Below are 17452 nucleotides of genomic sequence, written 5' to 3'. Positions count from 1 at the left end.
TAGACCTTTAGACATTCTGGCCCACGAAGGGAACCGCTCTGGTCCACGCCGATAAATCTTTCGGTACGCAGTGAACATTTATGACATGTATGGCCAATTTCCGGTACTCCTTGTCATCGGAATCGGGAGGACGGTAGCCCGCATTGTAACGAAAAATGTCCGAAAGACCATACTTGTGGTCGTTTAAACTTGGCTTTTGGGAGACGAAATGTTTCATTATGGCAAAAGAATTTATGCCAAGTCACGTAAATCAAACGCCCTTGCCATCACTTGCGGGGATCGGACATCTCTGTGAAGCGGTACGCGTGTTTATGGTTTCGCTCCATTCGTACCAGGTGACCTACGACGGCCGCAAGGCACGGCATCCTTCCACACTCCTTTCCCAATTATATCTATCCTCTGTGTCGCGCCTCGATGGATACCTTAGCTCATTTTTGCGTCACCTGTCCAGTCCGCTGGCCAGTCTGGACTCGTACTTGGGGACCTTGACCTCTATTTTTATGGATGATTTACCCGTGCGCTTCTTCCAGGCTCACCTGACCCTGACGACATGGATTCATCCGACACATTTTATGACGCCCAAGGCCTGCTTCACCGAAAACTCGAATCCTTAGGCTGGTTAATCAACTATCGGAAATCGTTCTTGAAACCTCAACAAGCCCTGGAGCACCTTGGCTTCCTGTTAGACACCATCACAATGACGGCCCGGCTACCGGGTAAAAAAACTCCGCGATCTTCGATGCAGTGTTCAACAAGTTCTCAAAAAACCTATACAATCAGCTCGTGTATGGTCTGGATTAGCAATCATATTTCCCAGTTGGAAACCTAAATTGGTAATATTGAGATTCACAAATGTCATATATGCGAATAAATCAGGGCTTTTACCTCAAACAATACTTTCATTGTTAACCGTTTATTACTAAAAAGCACCACAAACTACCTTGAATTCACTTTCAACTATCAAAACACGAATTCACCTTTTAACGACATTTTCCAGTACATTTCAAACTTGCGACTGTTTACGACACAGGGTCCTCTATTTTACCAAGATCCACACATGGAAACACGGCTTATAAGTTCACTCAATGGAATAGCATGTAATAGTCATTCTATGTATCCAGTGTCATTTACACAATAAACGATAAGCGATCCGACCTGTAAGCTGTGTAATTTAACGTCAAAAGCCATATTTACTCTATGTGACGGCAATTGCCTGCATATTAGCGTAACGCTAAACCATACGGATCAAATCACTTCTCTAATTTATGCCATCAATGAGACCTATTCATTGACTGAGCTATATATGTAGGTACTTTATTTGTCAGAATGTTGTTTTATGCCAACAGCATCTGGTATCAAATGCAACATATCAAGCAAAGTAAGCAGAGCTAATACACCATCCTATTCATATCCACTGCTTGTGATACCATTCAGCCAATCATCCAATTGTTCCTTCAACTTTGTCTTTTCTACCAGTTCGTCTGCACGAGCAATTGTTTCGTCCCGGTTCAGTTCCCACTTGCTGATGACGGCAACACCGATGGTTATATAATCATCACCATTCGCTAATACAGTAGCAATATAGAGGAAGAGGCGATAGCCTTGCTGTTGGATGCAAAAATGCACGAGTGAGGAATCAAATGGACCGGGTGGAAGGCTTACGGTGAAAGTTTCGAGTTTTGATTTGTCAGGCAAATCAGACAAAAAGTTGTTAATGCTACCCATGACCGAGTCCTTGCTGCCGCTCGTAGAGTAGGGCATCATTGATTGTTGATCCAGCACGCCTTGGAAGCTTGCCAGCAATTCGCCAAACTTTGACGTGTCGCGGTCGCCGACTTTGAAACCCGACTCATTTTGACAATATTTTAAAATGGAGGCAAGAGCGTCCGGGTGGTTTTCTTCCTTGGCAAACACGTCTCTCAACGACGCATCAGGATCTTCGGCGGGTTTACCAAGATAACTTCCAGCTGTGGCGTTCATGGGAGAAATGGTTGAAAAAGCAGTTGTAGATGGTTTTCTACCGCCAACTCTTATTTATACGCAGTAACAGCACGTTGCGTTCTGTGGGAAAATAGGTGATACTAATGGAGCAGCGATTTATGCAACTTATGATGTAAGCGAATGATTCGCCATACAGCATTTTCTTTGATCATCCAAAAGGAGATAGCGTCAAAAAAGGAATATGATAAAAATAAGTAATACAGGTTTATGCCATGCTGGAAAAAAGATTTGACGACGTATACTTCTTGATCTCAAAATGGTTGGAACGCAATATAATGATATAACCTCAAATACAGTTGCAGGAATAATGGTTGGAAGCTGTCTTAATCCTGAATCATGCAGCAGTTGAATGCTGGGTCTGTGTCACTTTCTATTCGAAAATAGCGAACGGAAACTGTTTTTATGTCTATTTTTCCTTCCTTGAGACTTTGCTTATTTTCGTCGAATCAATACATGATCGACAAATCTAGCTGCTCTTTGTGGCTTATTGCCAACAAAGAAAGAGATGCAGATGCATTTTGCAGGACTCTATTGACGTCTCCCGTTGCTACCACAATGTGAGATAGCAAAATGGTCATGACAATTTGATCTTGCTGAATAAATTACTGCGGTAGGGTAATCAGCTTTTCTCAAGCACGAATCGCGCGGTTCCTCGAGGCTGGAAATGGAAATGCAAGTCACATCACTTTTTTTTTTCTTGATCCATTATTGGACGCATAACAATTAAAGCAGAAAACGCCAGAGAAAGCCGGAATTCTTTTTCCTTCCAACCGATCACCAGATGCAAGAGTCGAGTCATTATAGCAAATCAAAAGCGGCATCAAAAAGCTCAAACACTTCTACGCCAACGAATACACAAAAACCCAAGTCCAGTTCAAAAAAGACTTCCAAAACTGCCACTCCGGTTTTACTAGCTTTACCCGATGGTGAATTAGAAGAGGCAGACGATACCGATGTTTACACAACAAAGCTCGGTGGTAAACCAGTAGGTTTTATAACGACACTTGGTTTCGTTCGATTCACATAACAACTAAACTTGGCGAATTGCCGTTTAGATTTGGCTTCAACCAGATCAGCCGCCGTCTTCGAGCATTTGCCGGTGTGATATTTGCCACGAGTGGATGTATCTCGTATTTCAGGGCTATGTTCCTCTTCCCAAGTCAGCTTTCCATAGAGTATTGTATTTGTGGATATGTAACCGTCGATCATGCATGCGAAAACCTGGCAGGTAAATAAGATCTCCAATGAGAGACAGTACTGCGACGAGGAATAGTCAAACCTAAAATTTGCTATCGTTGTTGGCAGTTTCAAAGTACTTCGGTCACATCTTGTCGACCCACAATATCTGAAAGCACAACGCAAAAAGGAGGAAGAAAAGCGGAAGCAAGAAGCAAAGAAACTTGAACAACAGCAGAAAGCAGCCAATATGTTTGGCGCAGGGCAAGGTTTCCAGGTATGAGAAAAACACAGAATGGCACGCTGTCATTGGAGAATACTTTGACTAATACAGCTCGATTGTATGTAGCTGGGTGATTTGTGGGGCGCTGATAAAGGATTCTCGTCAAGTAAGCCTTTTGGCACACCAACGTTTGGTGCGCCAAAGAAGCAAGACATCAAAGAAACCTCAACGGCGGAACCGACATTGGCAGAAAGATTGAGTCAACTCCACCTGCAAGACACACCTTCCACAACGTCGGCAGTACCGGCAACAGTACCGACCATTGATGATCCAGTGGATGCCTCATTGTTGCCCAAATTCGACGCCCAGTACTTGTATATTGCCGAAGAAAATCTGAACCAGTACGAGAACTTGGGCATGGATGTGCAAAAGTACAAAAAATACCTGGACATGGAAGCGGAACTACTGGAAATGGATCAGTTGGCATCGGAAGGTGGGGAAGTGTGGGTAGGCGAAGCATACGAAAAGCAGCAATTACCGCGCGGCGTCGATAAACAATTCAAACGTTTCATGGAAAGAATTGAGTGCGAGCCAAGTCAATGCGCGCGATACGACTGGGGCGGCGCGCCATTGTTATATCATCAACAGGACATCGCAGCAGGAAAATGTAAATCATGCGGCGGACGACGGACGTTTGAGTTTCAACTCATGCCCAACGTATTGTCACTGCTTCCTACCGCGGAATACGCTGCACGAAATACTAACGAACCCACTCCCGCTCAGAATAAGAAAGCATTACTTGACAGTTGGAACGTGGGCATGGAATTCGGCACGGTGCTGGTGTTTGTTTGCGAACGTGATTGCCATCCAGGGGATATCGAACAAGTCAGTTACGTAGAGGAAGCGGCGTTTGTGCAGTATGAAATGGATTAGACATTGTTTATTGAAGAGAGAAAAAAAAAAGAGCCGTAGAAAAACTTTGTATAGAACTTGTGTTTACATGAAAGATAAAGAAAAAAAAATAAGGTAGAGACAAAAAAAAATGATAAGAAAGGTATTGATGAACTGTACATTCGTCTGAATAGCGAAAGAAAAATACTTTCGCATATACAATAAATGAGATTGTCGTCGTTTTCTTGCAAAAGATCGAAATGATTCGAATGCCAGAAAAAAACAAACAAAAGATATGATTAAGAAAAAAACATAGCAATAATGATCCCCTTGAAAACCCGAATTCTAGTTGATACCGTCCGATAAATTGAGCAACAGTTGTGCCAGACATCGTTTCGTAGTAACATCATCCTTGAGAGCCGCATGAAACGTGGAATCCCTCAGCGGTTCGGGAAGACATTGACGAAGGGCTTCTCGTGCTCTGCAGCTATACATCAGTATCTCTCATTAACCCAACAGTTTCCCATCCATTCCAACCTACCTAGGATTATCCGAAAGTCTCAAATAGCATCGAATAACATGCTTCAAAAGACGCATGGCTTGTGTTTCTACCAATTGATTCACCATGATATGAAGTACTGTAGCCACAGCGTAGAAACGTTCGTACGTCTGACAGATGTAATACTGATGATCATCCATGTGAGTCTCTCTCCAATCAACAATAATAATCATCCCTTTTCTTCTCGCTTACCAAGCCTGTATCATCCAGCAAGATTTTCTGCACGACGAAGATAGCCACCGTTTTGGAGAGTTCACTGCCGGTTTCCATGATTCTTAGGCACAAAGGAATGATTTCGGTCGATAACAAAAAGCTGATGACTTCGGGATTATCGTTTTTCACCAAAGCTCCAATCACACCCAAGCTCGTCAGACGCAAATATTCAAAAGGTCTCGTCTTGCTGGTCGTATTGAGGAATGGATACAGATAGAGTGGAATATGGGCTACCCATGAAAATTCACATTAGTCCAAAGTCATCAATTTTTTTTCCTTTTTTTTTTTTTTTGCTCACGGTTTGCCCTTGTCATACATACCACGCAAAAATAAAGTCCGAGTTTCATTGTGATTTGCGACGCATTGAAGCAAAGCCAGCGCATTGCATACTCTGTTGGAGGCTCCTCCGCTCAGCGTGGGCGGTGTCAACAGAGGATAAGCTGCCACAATTTCTTGCAGCAAAATGGACATGACGCCTGTGAACGAGAAAGCGCAATTTAGTCTTATTTTTTCTCCAGGCTCCTGTCAAAAGAGAAAAAATGAATACATACCATATGAATACCAAAGAATAAGAGCAAGATCTTCGTATTGCTCACGCTTTTTGCTCAGATCTAACAAAGCTTGCTCTCGGAGAGCTGGATTCAGTAATTCGAGAACTAGCGTGTAGATCTTTTCTTCATCCAGCTGGGCGAGCTTTTGCTGGACCTGTTGCTCTTGTTGAATAAAGGGGAAATTGATGGGAAGATTGGGATTCTGAGAAGCGGGACTGGCGGCATTGTTGTTGACAAGAGCGGCATAGGCTGCAAAAGGATCGCCAGAACCACTGGTGGGCATGCGTCCAGCTAAAGCGGCGTGTTGCTGTGGAATCCCCGGATTCACCCCCACATTGGGATACTGTTGCGAAAGCGTATTAAAGTTCACATTGCCAGTGCCTGCACTAGCCGATTGAAGGACTGCTGCAAGAGGATTGGATGACGAAGTCGCCGGCATGCCGGACTGTTGCAAGTAGTGATGAAGTTGCGAATTCGACCTCATTTCTCGTAATTCGACAGGTGGATGAACGATAGGTAGTGAACAAAGGAACCGATGTTGTCGTAATGGATACGATGGTGCCTTTCTCTATGTATAAACCTTATCTTTCTTTCAGACCACTTGTGAAAAAAGAGAGAGAAAAAAAAAGGCAAAGACGATTTCAAAGCTTCCAAAGGAAATTCGCCCAACCGGCAGAGATGACGTATGACGACAAGCTTTTCTGAAAAAGTCGGCCAACCAATTATTTTCAGTGTCCGGTCCCGTGATTTTTTTGCTTCCTTTGTCCATGCACGTTTCCTCCTCCTCCTCCTCCACGATATCCACAGACGCATTGTCGAAAAAGGCAGAAGAGATGGATGCGGTAGTGCCTACGGTTACTACACCACCGCCACCTCCGCCTCCACCTCCTCCAGCAAAATCGTCGGCCATGGTGGTTCAAAAGGTGAGGGGTTGCATTACAAGTGCAATGGTTCTTTTTTTTTTTTTTGGCACACAGACTAATATGCATAGTTGTATAACAGCTCGAGGAGTTACTGTCGAAGCTTAATAAAGAAATTAAAATGAAATCGGGCGTAGAGAACATGCTCGAAGCGTATTTTCAAAAGCCGGATAAGATTAAGGAAAAAAGGGATCTAGAAGCCCAATTAGAAGGATACAACGCGGCCATTGAGTCTTTGAATCACCAAATTGAACAGATTAGAACCAACGAAGGTGGGTGTGGCTGGTCTAATACTACATAATGACGGTTTCTAATCCCTTACCATTCACCATTCACTCTAGGCGCAGGCTTACCTGAGGTGGCCCTGAAACTGAGAGAACACAACTACACGGGCAACACTCCTTTTCCCGTAGCCTCTTCACAAATCGCTTCTCGTTCTCGGGGGAAACCCAGATCCAACAGCACCCCCAATTTCAAAGCTAAACAGAAAGCCGCGCAAGAAAATGTTTCGTTTCCTGACGATGGTACACACTCAATTCCACTTTCTTTGTTGTTGCCATGGTCTCATGATATATGCTTTGTCTGTAGATGCATGGCCATTGGGCAAACGCATGCACCACATTGTCCACCATTTGAAAATCGACGAATGGAAAGCAGTCAAAGCGTCCATTGTCACTGACGCCGTCACACTAAAAGAGTCGAAACTGGAGAAATTAGATACGCTTATACGGATATTGAAGAATACGACGGACATTGATGCCTACTATCCAAAGAAAGAATTGGTTGCATGGTAGGATTCTACTTTGTAATGTTTTTGTATGGGGCAACTTAACCCATGCTGACACTTTATTGTAGTCTTCGACAGTGTGTGGCGAGCCCCAACAGAGAAATCCGCGTGGTGGCGATCCGAGCTCTGCGTCATTTGGTAGATGATGCGAGCGATGTTGAACTTATGATGCAGGCACACATGGACGTATTTATTATTCGGTAGGACGGAGGATGAACATGATACAGTGGGGCTCTGACTTACCATAAGTTCAGAGCATTAGCACGCGATTCGGATATTCATGAACCTGAGCGGGAACAAATCATCAAACTGATACGAGCGTTTATCGAGTATGGCGGCATTCAGCACGTGCATCAGGGCATTGTACGAGCAATTGTCGCGATTGCCGAACAAACCGATTCTCGTCTAAGGAACATATGTCTGGAAACGTTGGCCGAACTGAGTATGTGTTTTTTTCTTACTCTATGGGAATTGGAGACTCTTATTGACCAGCTGGTGTTTTTTCCCCCTTTTGAATAGCTGTGCTGGATGTGGCAGTGACGGTTCGTGCGGGCGGTTTGCGGGTACTCATGCAAGCACTGTTGGATGGCACGTTAAACATGGCGGAATTGCTTGTGCATGCGCTGGTTTATGTTTTGGATACCCCGAATCGGCGTTGTTACCTGCGACCAGGTGTTGAACTGGAAACCATCATTGCACCGTTTACTGAATCCAGCAAAGGCCCCAATTATGAAGAAAGATTAAAGAACAGCGCCAAAGTGGTGACACTGCTGTTAAAAAGTTGGGCAGGCGTGTTTTACATGTGTGCCAACGATATGCGCGCAGCCCGATCCGTGGTTCAAGCGCTACGACTGCCTGTGCCTGAAACCCAGGTAAATGTTTTTGCAGACAAACAAGACAAATCTGTGTGAATGACCGCAACTCATGTCCCCTCCCTCAATGTAGAAAATGGTCCTGGACATGTTCTTTGACATTTTTCGGGTCAAGTTACCTCAGGAATACAACAACTTTCTTTACGGTCGTCAACATACGGTCCAAATTGCACCTTCTCCCGATACAGAAATCAGCCAACCAATGTACAAGCCGGGGCCTACTCTCGGCTTGACTACGACTGTGAGGAGCGATTTGTCATCGGTAGGCGCATCGGCCAGCGACGGCGCCTATATCGGCAGCGGACGCACCACGGCTAGTAACTCGGAACGATTGAAGATGCTGGATCATCATCTCAGCATCATCCTTATTATTTTCATTGACTCGGATATTCTGATGGCTCTAGTGGACATGGTGAAATCAGACGACATTTATCTTTCTCGAAAAGCGACCCTGTTGATTGGCGAAATATTGCAGTTATCGACGCGGCTGCTTCCCATGCGCATGGGGATCCAAGTTCAATCGCTACCTAAATTGTTCGCGCTTGCTTCCAACTTTGACGACGAACAAGTGCGCCACAATGCCACTGCCGCCCTCGCTCACATTGACAAACTCACACGAGCACGCACACGGTACGCCAATCAAGCGGCCACAGCGAATAAAGGCCAACGGGCCGACAACGCCACACGGTCTCAGGAAAAAGTGCACGAAGTCAAGCTGAAAATCGGATACGCCATCGATGACATTCATTTCCGACAACTCTTGATGGACAGTCAAGTCTTGAACACCAAAGATTATACCAAATGGAGCTGGGACAGTATATTGGAATTACTGCAGGGACCGCTTCTGAATCCTCGGCGACTGGAGGAGGCTATGCGGGGGAAAAAGTTTATCAAACGTCTGCTGGCTTTTTATCGTCCTTTCAAAATGCAGTTTTCAATGCGACCAAGGCGAATGTGGCTCGCTACGTGAAAACGGGCTGCACCCTCCTTTCGACGCTACTGAGTAATCCCGACGGGATACGGTACCTCAGCGAAAACAAACTGCTTGCGCAGGTGGCCGAAGCGTTGAATGAACTGGATCCACTCAACGGCGATCCGGAAACGGAACCCATCTTTTCGAAAGAGAGGATGGAAAGTACGCTGAGTAGTGGCTACTTTACGCTTTTGGGCGTGTTTAGCAAATACAAGGACGGGGTCCGGATTATGGAGAAATTCAAGATTTTCAGTTTATTTTATCAGTTGTCCGAATTGCGAAATCGCGACGATCTCAAAATGGCGATTATCACCAATATGGATTACACCTTGGACGGCCATCCGCGCGTCCTATTGTCGAAAATTATGACGTCGGGATACAATCCGATCCGACTCTTTGCTACCCAGTTCCTGGGCATCATTCTACAGCAATCCGAAAGCGAATGCAACGACTGGATCATCCGATTACTCGTCACTCAACTATACGATACCCATTTGGATGTTTGCCAGATGGCGGTGAACCTGCTGGATGAAGCATGCGAAAAGCCGGCCAACTTGGAACTGCTGGTGAAATTCCGTCCCAGTTTGGGCCATCTTGGCGAAATTGGCAACCCTTTGCTGCTACGGTAAGTGCCCGTCTAATTTTTGCACCACCGCCCCCAGTTTCTTTGCGGCCCCCGATGATCACACTCACGGATATTTTAGGTTTTTATCAACATCTACTGGATTTCGATACCTCAATGATTTGGGATATGTACATAAGGAAATGGACGATTGGTTCGAAGTAGGGATACAAATGCGGTCTTCACATCAGTACTATGGATTTAACCTGCGAAAAATTCTAGTTTCGAAATCAGCAGTATGTCACACAGTTGGAGCTTTCGCTGGCGAGAGCTTTGGTAAACACCCCTCACAAAAAGAGCGTCAAACCGTTTGAAGAACGTGTAGATAGCGAAAATGATTTTGAAGTTCTGTAAGTTTTTTTTCCGGTTCTTTCTTTCACACCGCAAATGCCCCGACGTCCACTGACTTGCAGATTTCAATCTAGTCAACCGGGAGACGGCTTAACTCCACCGCATTTTTACGGCGAACTGACCAAAACCGAAGAAGGATGCAGTCTGTTACGCGAAAAGGGACATTTTCAACTGTTCGCCAATTTTGTTCGCAACTATTCGGTCAAGGATCATGATGCAGGCAATCTCCAGCGTCTCAAAGCGGTGTTGTGGGCCCTCGGTAATATCGGAGCCACCAAAAACGGACTGCCCTTTTTGGAACAAGAAGAAATTGTGAAAGATATCGTCTACATGGCGGAGAATAGCGAGGTTTTATCGTTGAAAGGGTACGTTCACTGTCTCATGAAAACCGCCATCACATTCAACCTTCGTTCCAACATGTTCTGATTTCTCCGTAAAAATTTTAGGACATGCTACTATGTGTTGGGACTTATTGCAAAAACCCATCAGGGTATCGAACTTCTCGGAGAATTTGGATGGGAGAGTATGATTGCGCCTAATGGGGAAGCGGAAGGGCTCTGCGTGCCATTGAATCTTCGTGACTTTTTAAGCGTAAGTATAACTGGATGATGTTTCTCTGGCTGATGGACGATGGAATCATTGATGTCACTTTCCAAAACAGATCCGTAACTGGAAATATACACCCGCACTGTCCGATCCACCCCAACTACCAGCAACAGCGAAAAGCAATGCCATCGCAGTAGAGATTCTGAAAAACACTGGAGATATGAGCAATCACATTCTGGCGAATGAAGCATCCAAAAATCTGGCAAGGTAAGGAAAAAAAAAAGAAGGCATACCCATCCGGATCAACCGACGATATTTGTGGATTAGGTTACGACAGAGATACCCAGATCACTTTAAACGAGTGGATCTATATTATTCCGTATGCCAATTGCTCGGCAGTTATCATTTCCGATCCCCAGTACGCAAATATGTACTTGACATTTTCGAGATGCGGTTTACACCTGAACAGTTGCTAGTCCTCGATGAGGTTGCTGGATCTATTGGAACCCCAGGCACCGGGGAAACCGCCAATACGAATGAAAATCCAACCACGAAAGACGAGGCAAACGAGGATGTAAAAAAGTCAAACTTAGGGCTGGATCCCCAAGCAAAAGTGCAGCAGGAAAAACTAGAAGCAAGAAAAGTCCAATTGGGTTTTCAGATAAAGTAAAAAAAGCAGCAATTCTTTTTATACAATAACGCTTAGTATAAATCTATTGCTTCCTATACCACTACCTATCCATCCCGTCTCACAGTACTGGACCTAGAAAGTCATCGTAGAATCATCATCCGACGTCCACTGCATGTTTCTTGCATGTTGAGAATGCAAAATCCTATATTCGTGCATTACACTGCAAGCTTTTATGATGGCATTCTTTTGTCAGCGACAATATCCTAGTTGTATTATTCAGAGGTTGACTTGCATGAAAAGCATAAAATTTATGCCTGAAAAGCAGAGATCCCTGCTGGCAGATACCAAACATGCTACTGTAGTTCTCAAATGACCTTGTCAGGCAAGGCTAACGCTTGCGATAAATTCGAACAACAGCAATGGTCATTTGTCAAAAGTGTTGCACAAAACACGGAGATGCTTTTTCTGGAATTTTCGCAATGGACATCAAAGCATCACCAGTGATTCGGGGATACAATTAGCAAACAAGGGACACTGCTATTGGTTTTCGCTTGTAAGCTGCAACAAATAAAAAACAGACTCAAAAAAATCGTAACAAGGACAATTTGCTACGCTTCATCACTAATATCAAACTTCTATAATGCTCTCCATTCGACACATCTCTCGACGTGCTTATACCTCCCTGAATCGTCCCGGTCCTATTCCTCTGGGTAATAAGAAGCAACAGCAAGAAATGCTGGATCTCATTCGTAAAAAAAACCAGCAAGACATGAAGGATTCCGGAGCCTTGCATGACGATGCAAGACTGCAACTTGAACCTGAATTCGAGGGCAATGTGAATCCCAAAACTGGTGAAGTCAACGGTCCCAAGAACGAGCCTTTACGTCACGGAGACTGGAGCTTTAGTGGAAGAGTCACCGATTTTTAAAATTCCTGCGTCAAGATATGGTGCCATTGTATCCTCCTCTAATGCCAATGTTGAAATTCATGCATGGCCCTCCATTGTGACCCTTCGAAAAGAAAAAAGTTTCGAGGACATGAAAGGCAATAAGTTCTTCTCATATTTTTTTTTAATACAGTAAAAAGTTCAAAAGGCTGTGAAAACTTATCCAAGACTGCGCATTTAGTATTCACAGATTCGGACATCGACAAGTTGCGGATCAAACTCTACCTGTATTGAACTTGTAATATATGGAATAAACATAAAATTGATGTTACAAGTTATGAAAAGCCTTCTATTCACATTTTTGCAAAGGCTCGATCGAGTTTTTGCTTTGTAGCAATCTGTCTCACTCAGCGAGTGTCAATTTCTTGCTTCGAGAAGAAAACCATGGAGACACACAAGTATAAAATATCGAGAAAGGCGATATAAGTATGAAAAGGAATAACAAAAAAAATAAACAATTATATACGATCAGAAAAAAAGGTACCAGCAAAATCATTTACAACCGCACATGTCCTTCCATGGCAGGGTGGCCCAATGGGGACCTGGTACCCCATTTTGTGCAAGCAACATCTAATTAAAACAAACGCAACAAAAACAAAAATTACAATGGGAAAGCGGTGGAGGCGGGGTTTCAGTCCTCATCGAGTTCCTTCAGATAAGCCAACAGTCGTCGCTTGTGGATGATACCCAGGAACCGGCCATTGGACTGCGTCACGCACACATAACGCGCTCCCAGTTTAATAAACATCTCCATCAGTAATTCCATGGAAGCATGCTGGTTGATCGTTAACGGTGCCTGTAAAAATTACAGGTCAGTATGCTATTGTTTCCAATTTTTTTCGTCAGGTTCAAGGAATACTTGCCTGATCGACGTATTGTGAAAAGTCATTCAAGGGTTGATGACCCGTGTAATCTTCTTCTTCTTCCATGATGGATGCCACCAGAGCGCCAATACCAGTTGGCTGTTGTTCTTCGGTTGGATGACGTCTTGATTTTCGGAAGTAAACCGGCAAGTCGTTCTTATCTTGATCAGAGATCATGGGAATACCATCAAAGGATGACAATAACTGGTCAAGCGCATGGGTCAATTCACTTGTTGCAATGTATCCCTCGAGTCCATTGGTGCTGCTCAAAATAGGAAACCCGCCGTCTTCGCGATATCCCAACGAGGCAATAATGTCCATCTTTTGACGTATTTTCTCCACGGTAATGGTTTGATCCACATCAATCACCGGTAAATATTCGGTCAGATCCGGAATCGTCAATGTATGCACATATTCCTTGCGTGCTTCCAAATAAGGATACTGCCCCAAGTCAATCAACAGATCGTAAATTCCTTCCACAAACATCGCATCTGCTACCCATTTCGCCACCTAACATATTCAAAAAAAAAAAAGAGAACCCGTGAATATTTGGATACTGACCAATGGATGCTTCCATTATACAGAATACTGCTAATAATGGAGATGCCGACAGCTCCACTCCCTTTATCATTCAGATAGTAACCAAACTACTTACCATCACTGCAATCATAATAGGCTAAAATAAACCGTGCATGAATTACGTTGGGTGAGTGTATGAAAGCATGGATGTCCGCGCCAGAGCTTACTTACCAGAGCATAAGTCAACGAATAAGTCAGTTCAAACATAATCACGACCAGAGAGACTGCAGAAAAATATATCAATGTCAGACATCACTACTCTATTCTGCATGCAAGGGTCAATGTACCTGTGGTGCGAGTGACTCCTGCCAAGCCTGCGGCCGCGCCTACCATCGCATAGACGCCCGGAATCACACATTCACCACGCGTGGCCAAATCTTCGGCACACACCGTAAAGGGCCACAAGTTGGGATAGGTCAAGGTCAAATACTGCATAATTAAACCGATGATGCGACCGGTGACTGCCCCAATAACAAGCGCCGGCAGAAAGATACCACCGGGGACGCGGCAACCAAACGTAATAATCGTAAGTCCCATTTTGATGATCAAAGCGGTAAATAACAGATACAGAATACGTGGAATCTCGCCGGTCGTCATCCTATCCAACCCACCACCCATCTCCAATGTGAATAAAAACGCAAGAAAATCCCCCATACAGAAACCAAAAGAAAAATGGTATCACGCATACACATGCGCACATACACATGATGCTTTTGTTTTTTTGTGCCTGTAGCCATGCTGGTACTTACACACAAAGTCCGGCATTATCATTGTTAGGAGAGCATTCCGAAAAGAGGTTAGCGGCAAATTCGCTGAGACTTAGTCTATATTTGGGTAGAAGAAAGGGGATATACGGTGAATACCATGATTTTTTTTGGGATCCTATAGATTTCCATTATACCTTGTAAAAGGATTCCAGAAGCCGCTGATGGCTGTCAGCAACATGATACCAAGGACTTCGGCCACGGGCCATTTGCCGATGACGGTGGATCTGCGGAAATGTTGATACTTGATATTGAAATACGTCATGAATGCACCAAAAAATCCCTGATTCACATGATTTAGAATATTTTTTTCTTTTTTCTGTTTCTTGTATCATTCAAACCGTTTTAGGCTTACTTACCGCAAAGGCACCACACAAAATGAAAGGAACCATTTCAAACAAATGATATTCTTTATCGTAATGGACTTGAAACAACACAATTTTTCCCGTACCAAATGGGTCCGCAATCTACGAAACACGGTGTAAATCGACACGCCTAAATTTTCTGCATAGCCCTTCCGCGCATGTCCGCTCCCCCCAAATATCAAATCCACAATAAAGCTACCTTTAGCATGGTGGCGGCTACCATAGCACAACAATAACTACGAATCATGGTCTTGATAGGAAAGTAGTAACTGACTTCTTCCAGGCTAAACAACACGCCACCAATGGGAGCCCCAAAAGCCACGGATACACCGGCCGCCGCCGCAGCAGACAGAATCTCGCGACGCTTGCCTGAGCAACAAAAAAGAAACCGGTAAATTTTTCGCTTCATCTAAAAAGTCTCGGGGGATGACACCTGCAAGATACTACTTACTTTCATTTTTGTTAAACTTGGCAAACAGACGGCATGCGATATTACCGGCAGAACATGCGAGATGAACAAAGGGACCTTCTTTTCCGCAGGTGAGGCCGGCTGATGTAGAAAATATCTGAATAAGGTTACTTTAATCTGCTGGTCCCTCATGTCAGGCGAGCGGAGTTTACCATGCCAACACTTTTCACCATCAGGGTCTTGATCCCTAAAAAGCCTTTGATAACAAACCCGCCCAGAATCACTTTGACTTCAGGAATGCCCGAACCCGCACTGTAATAAGCAATTTTTGTCTCCGTCTTGTACTCTGGCTCGTTGGATTTCAACATCGTCGGGGTATTGTCCACATAGATATCACGTGGCATTGAGGCGAGCGAAGGCGATTTCGAAAATGGAGCCGGTTTGGATGGAACGCGGGTCGTTACCTTTTCCGCAGAGTACTTGACCATCAGGGCCGCCACCAGTGAAAATAGCAACTAACATAGTGCATAATTCATATTTTTTTAGTCCATTTCGCCTTTTTATACGCACGAACCATCTATCAGTTCACTGGCTTCTTACACCAAATCCCGTATACATGAGAAAGGACACATAAATCCCATAGCTCTTTGTCTCCACATTGAATACTTCTGACCAACTCTTCCAGTCGGAGCATGCTTCATATTCTATATATAAAAAAAAGACATAAAAGAAAAAAAAAATGGAGATCAAGTGACAAGTCAGTTAATTCACTGTGGAATGATTGGTCGCATGAACTAAAATAGCCGGATTTGGATTGGCGGGGATTATTTTTTTTCTTATCTTTTTTACATGTACCTGATTTGTCCCAGCAGCAGAAGTTATGGTTATAGCGCCAGTGAGTGGTGCAATAGCCTTCTTTGAGATCCGACATCCATTCCTGCACGACATCAATGAACCATGCAAAGGCAGAAACCGTGACTCCAATGATCGTGACCAAAATCCACGCTTGCGATGCATCTTTGGCCTTCTCCCATTGACCTCGCAATCCCGGTCCATCGCGCAATTTTCGTAAACGAACCCCTTCCTTGATACGATCGTGGATCCAATCTATGCAAAAACATATTAAAACATCCATTTCAATGGACCGCAGTGGTCGTTCACTGGCTGCCAACGAGCATAAAGGGGGAGTCTGTGGCACTTGCCTATACTGGAGTAGGATTCGCTCCATACTCTGACACCTGTGTTCTCTTTCACCAATCCTTGACGATCGTCGTCATAGTACCCTGTGCGTTTATTGAAGATTCTGAACCGATGTTCGCCTCGTGGACTGACGGCGGGAGTGCCCTGAGACGATGTGTGAAAAACGGTGGCGGTCGGTGGGGCGGAGTTTGGTAAATCTTCAAAGGGTGGGGGTAAAGGGACATTGAGAGTATTATAAGTGTGATTATTGCTCGTTCGGCGTCGATCGAGTAGACTGGATCGTTCCGTCATCACAAAAGAGGATTATGGAAGAGCAGAAAGAAAAAAGGATTAAGAGAAGAAATGAAGGAAAAGAAAAAAAGATTAGAAATAAATTTCCCTCCGTATTATTTCTTTATATTGTTAGATTGATGATGTTGCACAAAAAAAGGTCCCCACAACTGATAGATTGTCACGGGACGTTTTGTCTCCCGGTTGATGATGAAATCTATAAGAAAAACTCTAACCTTGATTTTCTTGCTTTTGAAACACAGTTATCCTATCCGCATCACGGCTTCAGTAGCCCAAAAAAAGATATTCTCGCCCATTATCCCAAAGAGAACACCAGATAACTGGTGAGAGGAGTCTTCTCTCACCGTCGGGGTTCGTCCTACTCCGCGCTTTTTCTCAATCGTGGGCCGCGCCAACTCACACTTCCCACAGTACTTCTTTACCTGAATGACGCACAACAGTAGACCAAAGTGGAAGCTCTTGCGAAATTTCAAAACAAGATGACGTACTTTACAAAAGCACGAACCGAAACAGTAATACAGGAGTAAAGAAACATAGTAAATTCTCGGATAAGCTTCCTCTCAAACGACTTTTTTTTTTTTCTTTTTCATCCTGTCATAAGGAACATGAGGTCTTGGTAAATTGGCAACCAAAACGTGTCGATGCAAACATTCAATCTATCCTTCGCAATCGATTCGCCTATGGGGTTTTTCCTCGTTGTATTAATTTGTAGTTATGTT

General features: G+C 44.1%; 6 protein-coding genes across 6 annotated transcripts; 3 read left to right on the top strand and 3 right to left on the bottom strand.

Moving 5' to 3' along the window:
* Window positions 1–1270: 1270 nt before the first annotated feature.
* BYT42DRAFT_553666 (uncharacterized protein) lies at window positions 1271–1989 on the bottom strand. The gene has a single exon (XM_051566512.1). The coding sequence runs from the start codon at window positions 1978–1980 to the stop codon at window positions 1402–1404; it is 579 nt and encodes a 192-aa protein (XP_051428726.1). The 5' UTR covers window positions 1981–1989; the 3' UTR covers window positions 1271–1401.
* A 725-nt stretch (window positions 1990–2714) lies between these two features.
* BYT42DRAFT_34287 (programmed cell death protein 2) lies at window positions 2715–4524 on the top strand. The gene is made up of 4 exons (XM_051563127.1): window positions 2715–2986; window positions 3057–3229; window positions 3307–3454; window positions 3527–4524. Exons 1-4 carry the CDS (start codon window positions 2783–2785, stop codon window positions 4331–4333), a joined length of 1332 nt encoding a protein of 443 aa, XP_051428725.1. The 5' UTR covers window positions 2715–2782; the 3' UTR covers window positions 4334–4524.
* Window positions 4525–4636: 112 nt separating this feature from the next.
* Window positions 4637–5897, bottom strand: BYT42DRAFT_487029 (uncharacterized protein; the record flags this gene model as incomplete). Its single annotated transcript, XM_051563766.1, has 5 exons — window positions 4637–4772; window positions 4833–4975; window positions 5043–5293; window positions 5384–5539; window positions 5615–5897. 5 exons carry the CDS (start codon window positions 5895–5897, stop codon window positions 4637–4639), a joined length of 969 nt encoding a protein of 322 aa, XP_051428724.1.
* A 487-nt stretch (window positions 5898–6384) lies between these two features.
* On the top strand, window positions 6385–11678 carry BYT42DRAFT_553663 (Rapamycin-insensitive companion of mTOR, N-term-domain-containing protein). The gene is given in 15 exon segments (XM_051566511.1): window positions 6385–6537; window positions 6617–6806; window positions 6876–7058; window positions 7123–7324; window positions 7390–7521; window positions 7576–7763; window positions 7841–8193; window positions 8267–9107; window positions 9125–9791; window positions 9871–9949; window positions 10011–10138; window positions 10214–10504; window positions 10586–10730; window positions 10801–10952; window positions 11013–11678. The coding sequence occupies 15 exon segments, from the start codon at window positions 6448–6450 to the stop codon at window positions 11353–11355; spliced, it is 3984 nt and encodes a 1327-aa protein (XP_051428723.1). The 5' UTR covers window positions 6385–6447; the 3' UTR covers window positions 11356–11678.
* Window positions 11679–11840: 162 nt separating this feature from the next.
* BYT42DRAFT_553661 (uncharacterized protein) lies at window positions 11841–12550 on the top strand. Its single transcript, XM_051566510.1, has one exon. It carries the CDS (start codon window positions 11957–11959, stop codon window positions 12242–12244), a length of 288 nt encoding a protein of 95 aa, XP_051428722.1. The 5' UTR covers window positions 11841–11956; the 3' UTR covers window positions 12245–12550.
* BYT42DRAFT_553660 (chloride channel) lies at window positions 12551–16826 on the bottom strand. Its single transcript, XM_051566509.1, has 14 exons — window positions 16445–16826; window positions 16098–16349; window positions 15843–15946; window positions 15455–15757; window positions 15285–15399; window positions 15033–15202; window positions 14828–14935; window positions 14606–14751; window positions 14454–14528; window positions 13992–14302; window positions 13876–13928; window positions 13781–13801; window positions 13126–13635; window positions 12551–13058 (listed from the first exon to the last, which is right to left on the bottom strand). The coding sequence occupies exons 1-14, from the start codon at window positions 16731–16733 to the stop codon at window positions 12894–12896; spliced, it is 2622 nt and encodes an 873-aa protein (XP_051428721.1). The 5' UTR covers window positions 16734–16826; the 3' UTR covers window positions 12551–12893.
* Between the last annotated feature and the right edge of the window lie 626 nt (window positions 16827–17452).

The sequence above is a fragment of the Radiomyces spectabilis genome (assembly GCF_025331425.1).
Source record: "Radiomyces spectabilis strain NRRL 2753 chromosome Unknown BYT42scaffold_1, whole genome shotgun sequence".
Lineage (NCBI taxonomy): Eukaryota > Fungi > Mucoromycota > Mucoromycetes > Mucorales > Radiomycetaceae > Radiomyces > Radiomyces spectabilis.
Note: the sequence above shows the minus strand (reverse complement) of the source record. Positions and strands in the feature narration are given on the sequence as shown.